The 14,735-nt window shown below is 37.0% G+C and overlaps 1 protein-coding gene across 1 annotated transcript; it reads right to left on the reverse strand.

Annotated features, from left to right (window-relative positions):
- Positions 1 to 1,033: 1,033 nt before the first annotated feature.
- Positions 1,034 to 2,613, reverse strand: LOC122597045. Its single transcript, XM_043769681.1, has 2 exons — positions 2,607 to 2,613; positions 1,034 to 2,103 (listed from the first exon to the last, which is right to left on the reverse strand). Exons 1-2 carry the CDS (start codon positions 2,611 to 2,613, stop codon positions 1,034 to 1,036), a joined length of 1,077 nt encoding a protein of 358 aa, XP_043625616.1.
- Positions 2,614 to 14,735: the final 12,122 nt, after the last annotated feature.

Raw genomic sequence — 14,735 nt, forward strand, 5'->3', positions numbered from 1 at the left:
GGAACCGCCTCGGTAGACTTTTAAAGGAAATCATAAGTTGACGGGGAGAGAGGTTGATGATAAGGAAAGGTAGACTCATCAAACAAAACATGACGAGAAATAATGATTTTCTTGGTAGCCAAGTCATAGCATTTATACCCCCGATGACGAGAGGGGTACCCAAGAAATATACACGGGGTGTAACGGTTTTGTAGTTTGTGAATAGTGGGAGACGGAAATAAAGGATAATAGAGACACCCAAAAGTCCATAAGTGAGAATAAGTGGGGTGTTTGTTGTAAAGAAGAAATATGAGGTGGAGGATGATTTGGTTTTAGATGGTAAAATGTTAATTAGATATGTGGCCATTTCTAAAGTATGGTGCCAAAAGAAGGTGGTAAAGAGGCATGAGTACGAAGAGTGCGAACGATCTTGTTGATAGAGCGGATTTTTCATTCCGCTTTACTATTTTGGGAAGAGGTGTAAGGACAAGAGAAACGAAATTGCATCCCGTGTTGTTTGCAAAAAGAATGAAAGTGGTGGTTATTGTATTCTGTCATATTGTCACATTGAAAAGATTTGATAGGTTTAGAAAACAGAGTTTTAATATATGTATGTAACTGAAGAAAAATTGGATACACTTGTGATTTATGTTTAAGTGGAAATTTCCACAAGAAGTTGGAATAATCATCAAGAAATAACAAATAATAGGCGATGTCCATACATCACTATGCACAATGTCAAATGACTAATAAGTAACATTAATAGAATCAACAAACGGGAATTTTATTTGCTTTCCAAAGATATTGGATTGACATAATCCTTTATTACGAAAACTAGAAACAGAAATGGAACAACTATTATTTGAATAACGTAAAAGTGTTGAGTCAGGATGACCCAAACGGTGATGCCAAGTTCTTGAGAAATAGCAGCAAAGCTGGAAGGAGAATGACTGGAAGTAGGAAAAGTGAGCGGATAGAGGTCCCCGGTACTATTGCTCCTAAAAATAGGATGCTTGGTCTTGAAATCCTTCATAAGAAAACCAAAAGGGTCGAATTAAATGGAAATATTGTTATCAGTTGTAAGGCGACAAACTGAAAGTAGGTTTTTAATCAAAGAAAGAGAAACTAAAATGGAGGGAAGTTTTAATAAAGGGAAAGGTGGGGGAAGGGTGGATTGGCCAATACCAGTAGTCGGCATAGAAGCACTATTACCAACAATTATACATTTGAAAGCAGTAGGAGGGGAAGACAGGTTACCTGAGGAATTTACCATGTGATGAGTGGCTCCAGTGTCCATGTAACACTGCTGATCCGGATGAAGAGTCATGGCATTAAAAGCTTGATCAATCTGTGTTGTAGTATATCCATAAGCAGATGAGGTATAAGAAGCCGAAGGTTCAGGTCCAAGTAAACCGGCAGAACCAGGCATAGGATGAGGCACTAGAGAACTCGGATAGGGACATGACAGCGCTGGAGATGTAAAACACATTGGGACCGGGAAATCAAAGGACCACTGGTAGGGATGTATCCATTGCATTGGAGGGTCAAATGCACCACGTCTGCGACCTCCACGTCCACGGCCCCGACCACCGTGACCACGACGTGGGAAGTCCTGGCCATGACCGGAGGCACGAGTAGCATCCTGGTCAGCAACAGTAGCAGCAACAGGAGCCGGAGCAGGAGCTGGAATTGGATCAGCAGCGGTTGTAAGAGCCGCACCAGCTTCGGTCTCTTGACGAGCTTTGTGACCCTCCTCTAACACTAAACTGGACCTAGCTTTTGAGAAGGTAGGAAGAGTCTCTGCTTGTTGCAAGTTAACTGCTCGTGTTGATTTATTGTCAACGAACAGTTTTTTCAAGGCACTCCATGCCGTTGCAGCAGTATTTTCTGGATCCAGAATGGTGGCCAAGAGATCCGTGGATATCGTACTATAAATCCATTGCAGTATGATGGCATCCAAATGAAGCCACTGATCAGTAGGGAGAGCGGAAAAAGAAGAGGAGTCGGTGGTGGCGGGTGGTGTGATATGATTAGAGACTTTACAAGAGATGCATTGAACTTTAAACAATGCTACCCAATTGTTGTAATTGTCGTCCTTAGTGGAGAGGGTATGATGTGTGAAATCTAGTTATAAAATTTATAAAACACGATTCACTGGGAACTGACTACAACATACTTACGGGTAAATCCGGGATCGTTCACAAGGACTTTTGTAAGCAATTGTCTAAATAAAGTGATTCAAGAAGTAGGGGGTTTTGTGGCCGAATTGCCACGTTGCAATCGCAAGCGAGAGGGTTTGATTCAAACAATAATTTAAAGGTCATCCATCTTGATTTCGCTCGACAACATGTTAAGATTGTACATTTGATGAAGTTCAAATCCAATTTAGTTAATTAAATAACCGAGACTCAAATTGATCGCCAACCCCGTACCCGTCAAGTTAACAACTTCATTTGACTCTCTTGTTTAAACTAGTTCCATTATTAAGACCGGTACCCCGAGACGCCTTTTATAACTTTGCTAATTCAACAATGGTTTTGGTTATTAAGATAACAATTACATCTACCAATTGTACCCAATCGTTAACACATTTACACCTATCATCGTAGAATGGTTATCTACCGTACCCGTCATAGATCCAACACGTTTGTATCCAAACAATTCAAATAAAATATATGCGAACAATAATTACCATTAAAGACACATATAAATCACCAACCAATTCAAGATAAATGATAAGGAATAAATACGCTAAGATCTCGATATAACGTTAAATTAAAACAACATTGAATTAATAAAAATTGTGCAATCCTTACATATTGTCTCACTCCATCAAGATGGATGGTAAAGTGATTAGCCAGTCATGATGAATAAATTAAAACAATCAAGAAACAATGAAAACATAATGTACCAATTGAAGAAATAAATCCAAAGAGTGCTAGAATCGTTCAAGAATTGAAGAAATAAATCTGGATGTTTTTATGATCTTGAGAGGTGTTTGACCTGGTGAAAATGGCCTCCAAAATCCCTAAATACCTCTATAAAGTCGAGAGAGGTCTTAGGGTTGTGTTTTCTAGGGTATTTATACTTGGTGGAAAATCCCTTTTCTGGTCGCATAGCCTGATGCGACATGACCATAGATGATCATGCCATGACCATCTCTGAATACAAAAGTTTGAGTAGCTTCTGACTTCCAGATGCGACATGACCATATGTGGTCATGCCATGACTTTTCTGTCGACCTGACCCTTTAGACTCTTCTGAGGTTCAAATGCGACATGACCATATGTGGTCATGCCATGACCATCTGCCAAAACTTGAATGAGTTCGTTTCTTCCTCAAATCTTCCACGAGCTCATCCGTAAGCACACTTTAGGTCTCCAAATGTCGTTTTCTTCAGTAATATGTCATAATGCCTGTTAATATCCTGAAAACACTAATAGATACCATAAACGCACCCAATGTACATAAAAACGACTCTTAATCACTTATAAATGACCAAATACGACGTGGGTAAATAGTACAAAATGAGGCATATCAGGGTAATCGGTATATGGTTACGTATATTAGTAACAGTGGTGGCGGGGTGAAGGGGAGTCACGACTGATTTGTCTTTTTCGGCAGACATCATAATGATCGACGAAGAGAACGGGAGGGAAGAAGAAAGTGGATGGTTGTTTGCTTTTTTTTCTTTTTTTTTAAGGGTTGTGGGAAAACTCGTGATACCATATAAGATGGTAGAATTCCTTATTGTTTCCCCTTCTCATTAATCACCATATATAAGAGTATAGTTTACACAATAATACCTTTATCTATTACAATTAATATATCCTAGTCTAATACTAATCTTTATAAGATGTGGTCTTTAATAGTGAACACAAATATATAAAACTCAATATGAACCCTATAAAATAAATTTAATTATAAGACAAAAATTAAAACCAAAAAATACTCAGAAGTATGATTTTGTTGGTACTTGGTAACAATTGAAGGAGATGGATTAGGGGGGAAAAAAAGAAAAGAAAAAAAAGATGGAGTGATAGGAAACTAGGAAGGTGATAACGATATGATAGTACTGTTGAGTCTAAATGATAGTTGTAAATTTAATGATGACAAATTTGACCTATAAACACTTAGAAATCTATTGGGTCTTTTAATCTGATCCGGGTCAGACTAAGCGACACAACTTACGATCTGTAATTGACCCAGATCATGCTTCATACTTTGTATTGTAATATGTTATGGAAGTTAGTGTTATTCAATCTACATCAACAAGATCATTCCATTCAATCCAAGTCAAAGAGGATGATTGAAGATAGAGGACCAAACTGGTAGTGGAAGGCAGTTTGGGACTAGTAGCCAGCTTGGAAACACTTAGGCAGAATTGTGCTTTGACAAACAGTCTAATATGTATCTCACAATCAAGTGAAGATAACAACCTGGATTGAAGATAAGAACAAATGATGTGACCAAGAAGAATCCTAGGATCCAGGTTGGTTGTTAGATATGTATATGCGTGTTCACACTCTTATTGGACGATGAAAAATGTGCAGTTGTACATGGGGGACCACAAGTACAGTGAAGGCACGATTGATTATTCCTTGATCGTCCAACAAAAGAAGAATATGTGGTTGATTTGGATACCAAGAGAAGAAGGAGCTTTCACCTATAAAAGTTACACTCCTTGTATGCATATTGTTGGAGTGTGATCATGTTAAATAATAAACGCATGTCCGGAAATAATTTAAGTGTACGGGGTCACACGAAATGACACAGTAACTCTATATTATTAATTAGTATATTAAAGTAATATATTAATTAATGTAATCACGAAATAAATAATTAAACTATATTAAGGGGTTAATAATGTTTAATTAATTAAAAGAGGAGGATTTAAGTAAAAATTAGGAATTATGGAAACTTCCTAATTTCCACCATAGGGCCGAAAATTTCAAGGCTTGAAAGTCTTGAAGATTACTTGTCCATCAAGTTGAAATCCCTAATAATTAAGCCTATATATAGAGGGCTAATTCTAAAGGGTTTTTTCCCATTCCTTCACACAAGTAATATCTCCCCCCCCCCCCCCCTCTCTCTCTCTCTTGGATTCGGCCAAATTCTCACTAATCAAAAGGAGTTTTGTTTTTACGTATTTTTCGACTTCATACCATTCGACCAAATATATATATGTACAATTAATGTCTATCATTAATTGTAATGAAAATTTGTTAGTCAACAACAATTTTAAGTTTGGTCCATGGGATTTCAAAATAAGGGAGTAACATAAGGGGTTGTGAAGTTCGTGATTCGGGTACTAGCATACGATATAGGGGTGTCTAGTGTGCGATCATAGAGGGGTTTTACTTTAAACCCTATAATAATAATAATATCTATTTATTAATAAGTTTATTGGAAGCTTTGCTTAAAGGTACACATTTCGATTCTCTCTTTGTTAATTAATGGTATTACATATACGTTTCTTTCCGTTGCGTATTCGTGAATTGTTATATGTTTATGTGCTCATATTTTAAAAGTGGTATAAGAGCCACATATGTGATCTATTAGTTACAAAGATCAAAACTTGAAGGGGGTTAAGGGTTGGTTTATATTTAATTAATTGTTAAATAATTAAAAGAGTTTTTTTTTCATATAATTAAATCGATTTTAATTAAAAAAAATCTAGGGTTTTGTTTAACTATTTTAACCTAATTCAATGGTGGATTGAAACCCTTGAGCAAGTTTTGAATTATGTGAATTGACATGATTTATGTGTTATAAATTGCATGTTACGTGTTTCTTAATTATTTAAAGTTGTTAAATAATAGTAAATTCATAAGGAATTCATGCAAAATTAGTTGTGATTTTACTGAATATATAGAGATATATTTTGCAAGAATGATGATCCAATAATTAGGGTTTATTATTAGATAATTGTGTGACTATCTGAATTTTTCGTGTGATTTTCCTGATTTTTGTGTGATTAAAAATTTATATCTTTTAATCGGTAATTGTGTGACTATCTGAATGTAGATTGCCGACTCATAGGGCTACAACTTTGTAGTTTTGGTCGAAAGCTGATTCAGACCAGAAACAAGCTTAAACTGGTCGTCAAGCTGCTGGAAATTTCCAGTCAGCAAGTTTATGTGTTTATGTGATATTACTTGGTAAATTAAATTGTTTAAAGGCTTACGCAATCAAGGTAACTTGATGTATGTGGTCCTTTTCTTCGGAAGGGGGATCTGGAATTTAAACATATGCATGAACCATAGAGACCATGTTTAGGTGGCCTACCTTAACTTGTTGCTTGATTAAAGTAGTTCGGTAATTAGTAAGTTTATTACTTTTTGTATTGTTTATAAGTTATATAAATGTGATGCAAAAATTGTTTTCTTGGAAAAATATAAACTTGACTAAGAACTATCAAAATAGAGATTTCATTAATAAAATTGGAGTCTTATAACCTTGAGATACACCGGCTCACCCATTTGAACAAACTTTAAGAGAGGTATAAGCCGGAGTGCGTTAGCCTTCTAAAAGGGCGGATTTTTAATTGCGTTCATCGCAAACCTTTGCCCTTGCGCTTCTTTGTGCGTTCAAATGGAGCTACCGAGCTCTCTTGTGTTGTTAAGACTATACAAATGATTTTATTAAATACTATGTTATGAAGATTATGCATGAGTCTTCATATATAAACTTTAGATTCACATCAAATGCATTACCCATTTAAAGTTAAGTCATTGCCACCCACTTTGATTAGAACACTTGCCAGTGCTTTTTGCTCCTACGTGAGACCGTAGGCGAATTGTATCTCTTCAAGGTAGATTACCACTCCGTTGTGAGACCAGCGATAGACTATCTACATGTTCTTAATTGGGCGACTTAAAACGAGTTAAGAGGTGAGATCCTTGACCCATGGCATAAGATGGGACAAAACATGTTTATAAAACACTTAATACCCCTTTATAGTGTTGTTGTAAGTCCCATAACTCTAGGAGTTGCATGAATGCAATTATCGATTCTCGATTACCTTTTGAATATCGTCGTTTCTAGCAGATCAACTGATGAAATGATTGTATGTCAAGTTGGATCCTAGCCTTAGTGAAAGTAATTTGTTAGATGAATTTAACAAGGGTAAATTACATTTCTTAAGGATTAATTATCAAAAATACCGATAATTGAACTTTTGTTTGTTTTAAAGATGGCAACAATAAATCCTTCTCAAAACATACACCAATCAGCTTTCAGGTCGATGCTAGAAAGGGAAAGACTTTCTGTAAGTCCCAACTCAAAAGATGGTACTAACTGAAGACACCTCTATGTCAATGGTGAGATTTCTTTGCAATATAAACACTGAACTGGAGACGACCAGTTACAGTGAATGTATACCAAGTCCTTAGTAAGATTACTTAGCAGGTGACAAGAGGGAAAAGACAATGCAATAAGTAAATACAACAAAGTAAAAATGGTGAGACCAAGTTGTAATTTTCAAATGTATTTTATTTATTGATGCTAAATAAAATACAAGGTTGTTGCGGAACCAAGATAATACATAAGTGTAAATATCCTAACAACCTATGAAATACAAATGATTTATACTTGGAAATTCTCTTTAACAATCGAAACACTTAAAGTTGTGAAGTGTTCCCTTTTACGATTGAGAGAATATTGCACAAGTACACCAAGAATATTGCAAAAGTCTGAATATGCAAAGTTATATTCTTGTTGTGTAAAGACCTCTATTTATAGACAAAGTTGGCATTGGGATTCCAACTTTGTCGTATAGATATGGTTGACAGCATTTAAGGAAACTAGGTGAGTTCCTTTGAAATGCTTGATAAGGTAAGTCAAGATATTACTTTATCCAACCTGCTTTATGCACTTTTGTACTTTAATCATAGACAAATAATATTGTCTATATAAAGCTGCATAAAGCAAAAAGGTCTTCCTTGTAAACAGTGTAAAGCATTGTAAAGGCTTTAGACTGATATTCTCCAGTTTCAATCTGTGTAGAATGCCAACTGGGCTTCGCTGCCATTGTCATTCTCTATCTTCCATTTGTTGTCTTCGACGTCAATTGGAATGTCTTTAGTTCTAATCGGATCTCAAGTGGAGGAAGTCTTCAGTTGCATTAACTGTACGTTACAACTAGACTTCAATATATTTCTGGACAAATCTTCTGGTCTCCAGATGCAACTGGAGACTGACCAGTTTTAGTCGAAACTGGTCCTAACACTTTCTGGAACCAAACTTCAATGACTAGTTTAAAGTCATTGATGAGCAAACACCGTTGTTCTGGGAGCGAATGCTACAACTGAAGAGTTGGGTGCATACAATGCTTGGTACGATAAGACACAATGAGGTTGCTTGTTTGATGTTGGGAAGCATGAATGCTAACCTTCAAAAGCAATTTGAGCTTTCATTTCCATGTGATATGCTCAACGAACTCGAGTCTTTGTATATAATCAAGCCAGAGTGGAGTTGTTTGACCTAGTTGATCAACTTCATAACTTGCAAAATGAGCATGAAACATCGGTTAGTCCTCATGTACTCTAGTTGAAGAGGTACTCATGAACTATTGGAAAGGTTGAACTATGCTTATCATCTGCCTATTACTATTGGCATGAACCTAAAAAGGGAAAATTTTTTTTTTTTAGGAGTTCATGTGCAATTATAATATGCATAGCATGAGTAAAACCATAGCTAAACTTCATGTCATATTAATTGAGTATGAGAAAGAGCTTCCAAAAGAAATCTGCTACACCCCAAGTTCTCATGATCATGGGGGGGGGGGTAGGTTCAGAAAGCATAACAACCGTAAGCCAAGGGCAAGAACTTAGGTAAGAGAAAACAAGTTGTGTTAGTCTCAAAAACCTTAAAAGACCCTTTCGGTAAAAAGAGCATACGGGTAAAGTATCTAGCTGAGTTGAATGCAAAGAAGAAGCAAGTTGGTTTAGCTAGTGCTTCAGGTATCTTCAAAATTGAATTATATATGTTGTTATACAAATAATAATTCAATAGTAAAAGAGTCAAGTTTAACTTGGACTCTAACTATCTTTGACATTATCATCTTGTTTAATTTTGTCAAGAATGGCATTTAAAGACTTCAAAGGGACGGTATCTTACAATCAAATGATGAATCATTTGATAAATGCATGTTTTTGACATTATCTTTAGCAAGAAACGCAATGGAAATCTTCAGTATGAAGAAATCTTACAATCATTATAAAATGCGTTGTCATTAGCAAGAAATGCATACTTCAAATTGAAGGGATCTTAAAACCAAATGATGAATCATTTGACAAGAGATCGTTAAATCAAATGATGAATCATTTGACAAATGCATGCCTTGTGCTTTCGACAAGATGACAAGAATACCTTTTCCGCATAAAACTGGAGAGGGCTAAAGAACTACTTGGACTAATACATACGGATGTATGTGGCCCATTTAAACATGTGTCAAAGAGAGGTGCTAGCTACTTCGTCACTTTTACAGATGATTTCAGTCGTTATGGTTATGTTTATTTGATTAAGCATAAACATGAAGTCTTCGAAACATTCAGGGAATTTAAAAGTGAAGTAGAGAACCAACTTAGTAAAACCATCAAGATTCTTCGTTCAGATTAAGATGGGAAATACTTAAGCAAAACTTTAAGGATCATCTAAAAGCTTGTGGATTTATCCAAGAGTTTACTCCTATATAAGGGTATATGTGAAAGGAGAAATCGAACCTTGTTGAACATGGTGAGATAAACGATGAACCTTAAAACTCTCCCATTTCATTTTGGGATTATGCTCTAGAGATTGTTGCATGCATTCTCGATATGGTTCCAACCAAGAAGGTTGACAAGACACCGCATGAATGTAGTGTTAAGTGCATCTTTGTAGGATACCCAAAGGAAACGATGGGTTACTACTTCTACTTTCCTACCGGAAACACTGTCAAAGTATTTATTTTATTTTTTTTTATTTGCTGATTTCCTTGAAAGGAAACTCATATCTCAAGAGGATAGTGGGAGGATTGTTGAACTTGATGAAACTCAAGAAGATGTGTCACCTTCTGGAAGCACTAGGAATCTTCAACTTGGGGGGGGGGATGTTCAAAGAGACGAATCTCTAAATGAATATCAAGTTGAAGATGAAGCGATTCCACTTCGTAGGTCCTCAAGGACAATACGTGCTCGTGAAAGATTAAATCTTATGGTTGAATATGAAGAACACGTAATAGGAGATTTGAATAAATCTCCTAATTTCAAAGCTGCATTATCGGATCCGGAATTTGACAAATGGCCTAAGGCTGCGAATATGGAAATGAGATCCATGAAAGATAATCAAGTCTGGAGCTTGGTTGATTTTCCACCAAATGGTAGAACTGTTGGGTGTAAATGGATCTTCAAGAAGAAGACCGACATGGATGGAAATGTACACACCTATAAGCTTGTCTTGTGGCGAAAGGTTATACTCAACTTTATGGAGTTGATTATGAGGAAACCTTTTCTCCCGTTGCGGACATTAGAGCTATTAGGATCATCTTAGCCATAGCGGCGTCTATGACTATGAGATATGGCAAATGGATGTCAAAACCGCTTTCTTAAATGGTTTTGTAGGCGAGGAAGTCTATATGGTACAACCGGAAGGTTTTGTCGATCCAAAACATCCCAACAAAGTATGCAAACTTCAAAGGTCCATTAATGGATTGAAGCAAGCATCAAGGAGTTGGAATAAATGGTTTGTTGAGGAAATCTACCCAAATAAAAATGGATGTGTTCATAAGGAAGCCATCAAAGGCTTTCCACAAATTGAAATTTGGCCGAAGACGGATGCGACGGGAAGAAGTGCCATTTAAGAAGTTTGGTTTTGCTCAAAATCCTTATGAGCCATGTATATATCTCAAAGCTAGTGGGAGTATTGTTACTTAGGTTAAAGTAGCATTCATTCTTGGAATCAAGATCTATAGAGATATAAGTAAATGGTTGATTGTATTAAGTCAAAGTGCTTATATAGATAAGATCTTGAGGAGATTCAAGATGGAAAATTCTAAGCGCGGGAATTTGCCTATGCAAGAAGGACTTAATTTATCTAGCAAGAACGGTGCTTCTACACCTGAAGAGGTGGAGCGCATGAAAAGAATTCCTTATGCTTCGGCGGTGGGATCTATCATGTATACGGTAAGATGCACTAGACCTGAAGTTGTGTTCGCTCAAAATTTTGTTAGCCGATATCAGCAAAATCCCGAAGTGGATCAGTTGTAACACCCCAACAAGGCGGAATCATGGGGTATCACAAGAAAAACACAGCACAACATGAAAATTATGTAGAGTAAGTCTAAATGCATAAAAAGGATCAAGTAATCCATACGAACCATTCAATAATGCAAGTATCTGGATCACACATAAGCATAACCTCTAATTCGGGAAATGAATCACAGATCCAAGGAGTCCAAGTCCAAGTCTAGCATGATCAAGCAAATCAACCATCCAAATACGTCTCTGAGCTAACCTGTTCACCTAAAAAGTGTACTAACACGCCTCAACATAAAGTTGGTGAGTTCGTAGGGGCAAGTAATAGGAAACAACTGTGTCGGGATAACAACCGTTAACGATATACGAGGATTAGAATACCTAATCACGTTCCAAGGAAACCCTAAAAGGTTTCACGTTAGCACAATATCAATACAATCAACGTTTAACAACAACGATTCATATAATGATTAGCAACGTTCAATAACATGGGCTCAACAACCCATAACGTGGATATAAAGATACCCATAACGTGGATATAAAAATACCCATAATATGGATATAGAGATACCCATAACGTGGATTCAACAATCCATAACGTGGATATAAAGATACCCATAACGTGGATTCAACAATCCATAACGTGGATATAAAGATACCCATAACATGGATTCAACAATCCATAACGTGGATATAAAGATACCCATAACGTGGATTCAATAATCCATAACGTGAGTATAAAGATACCCATAACGTTGAGACTTATATAATGAATAATGCGCCATATCACGTTACGACTTACATATATTTCAAATGCGTCATATCACGTTACGACTTACATATATTTCAAATGCGTCATCTCACATTACGTTTCAACTAAACATTCATATACAATATACACGTTAAACAATATCGTTATCAACAACGTTATACCACAAATCGTGGGCTTATCGTTATGCCATCAAGATGGACTTAATCGTTATCACAAATCACAAATCTATAATACATTATAGGGGGAAATATTATCATGCAATGTCCTATGTCCCGTTCCATATCAAAACGTTTTCCATCATCCAATAACACAATGTACATACACTTCATACGATTTTACTTTCAAGGAACCTTTGATGCTTATATATAGGGTCACCCGCAGCCTTCCCACCACATCTCCAACTCATTGAAAGTAAGATTGTCTTATATGTATGTACAACTAACCAAATCACAACGTGTATTCATAAGCGAAAGCGTAATTAAACGAGCAACAAGTCAATGTGTCAACTGAACAATCAATCAATCGATTAAGCAACAAACAAACAAGCACGTACACTTTTCAGCCCGAATCTCAATTGAGTAGGGAGGGTTTACGAAACTCACCTTGATTGGATATGCAAGCTAAGTACAAGTTATAGTCGAGTTGTAAACGTCCAACAATCGCTTAGCGTTCACCACCTATTAACATATACATTACAAATCACGTGCCAAACCCTATCCAGGTTCTAGAAGAGTAAATCAACCTTAGAGGACAATTGGGACTCAACTCGGTTACGTTACAATCCTAAAGTGTCTTATTGGTTCAACCGAATATAAACAAGGAAAATTTAACACGACATTTCTGGAAACGGTGGAGGATTCAAGATACAAGAGTTATACTATGAGAAAGTAGACTCTCTCACGATTCCAACAATAGTTTATACGTCTAAAACGGAGTTACGGTTCAAAAGTTATTGACGTTTGAAAACTGATGCGCAAAACAACCGAAAATCTGAAAAGTGACTCAAGGGAGGGGGTGTAAGTTACGGCCCTGAGGGGCGTAAGTTACGGCCCTGAGGGGCGTAAGTTACGCTGGTTCAAAATTGTAAGGGCGTAAGTTACGGCCCTGGGGGGCGAAAGTTACGGTGGCTTGGAAATTCATGTTTTGGCGTCTTGACTAGCGTAAGGTGGGCGTAAACAGAAGGCAAAATGAAAATGGAAGATGGAGGGGGGCGTAAGTTACGGCCCTGGGGGGCGTAAGTTACGCCAGTTCTGCACCAGAACTTCCTGCACAAGATCTTGAAGCTAAGCACGATCCAAAACCAACCCAAAACCCCATTTTCGACCTATGAACGATTTTGAGAGTGCAGATACTCATTTTTAAGCATATTAAACATATATAAACATAACCCATAACAAAAATTCATCCATAACTTCCCACAAATTCCGAATTCATCTCAAAATCATTCAAAACCCTAAATGAAACCCTAATTCGACTCAAATCCGGTTTTGACTCGATTCAAGACCCAAGAACGTTTAGATTTGACTAGAGACATGTTCAATAACATAAAATGGTTATTATGAGATAGTTTTTACTTGCCAAAACTTCCAAAAGCCCTTAAATCCGAATTTGACCCAAAAATGGAGGTTCTTTGCACTTGGAGATTTGATCCTTTGATATGATGTTTAGTTGATGATGATGATGAAGTATTTATCACTAATCTAGCCCAAACAACAATAGGTAATCCAAGAACTTAGAGAGAAGAAGGAGGTGTTTTGGTGTTTTCCTTTGGAAAGAAAAAGAAAGAAAGAAATGAAAAGGGAAAGGAAGGGGGAGGGAGTTGGGGGCCGGCCTATAGAGGTCCAAAGGTGGCTCCCGCTCCGCTAGCTTCGACCAATAGCTATTATTTACCCATTTAAACGCTAGAACGAGGCCGTAAACACAATTAAACTCAACATTACATTTATACACGACAAAACGTTTGATAATCCATTTAAACCAACAAACTAGTGCATTTTCATTTACGTTCAATTTACAAGTCAACTAAGTCAAATATCACGGATGTTACATCATTCCCCCGTTAACGGAATTTCGTCCCGAAATTCAATTCTAACTAGACCCGTCCAAGAAGGGGCACTTAGCTTTCATAAAAGCCTCGCGTTCCCAAGTAATTCGGGGTCCACGTCTAACTCTACATCTTGTTTTAACGTTTGTATACCGAATATCCTATAGCTTTCTAGCTTCTAGATTTAGGTTCCATATCGGCTCTCTTGCGACCTTTAATATTTTATCAACACGGATTTCTCAAAGAGACACACGAGGTGTTGGATTCGGCAAACAATTCCAAAGATTACAAATATGAATAATATTATGAACTCCACTCAAGTATTGAGGGGGGCTCCAAATGTTACGCTACCGGGCCAAAACGTCCTAAATATTGTTGAATGGTCCAATATACCTTGGACCCATGTGCTACTTTTCACATAACGGACACACCTCTCCACGAAGACACTTTCAACATCACAAAATCGCCCACTTCAAATTCGAGGGTCTTCGTCTCACGTTAGCATAATTCAATTGTCGTTCTCAGGCTACTCTCAACTTAACTTTGATTTGTGAGATCACCTTGGTCGTTTCAATAACAAATTCTTGGGTCCAATGAGTTGGCGTTCAGCAACTTTCGTCCAAGCTAACGGTGGTCTACATCTTCTCCCATATGCAACTCTTTAAATGGAGCCATTGGATACTAGCGTGATGGCTATTATTGCAGG

Source organism: Erigeron canadensis, chromosome 4 (assembly GCF_010389155.1).
Source record: "Erigeron canadensis isolate Cc75 chromosome 4, C_canadensis_v1, whole genome shotgun sequence".
Classification (NCBI taxonomy): domain Eukaryota; kingdom Viridiplantae; phylum Streptophyta; class Magnoliopsida; order Asterales; family Asteraceae; genus Erigeron; species Erigeron canadensis.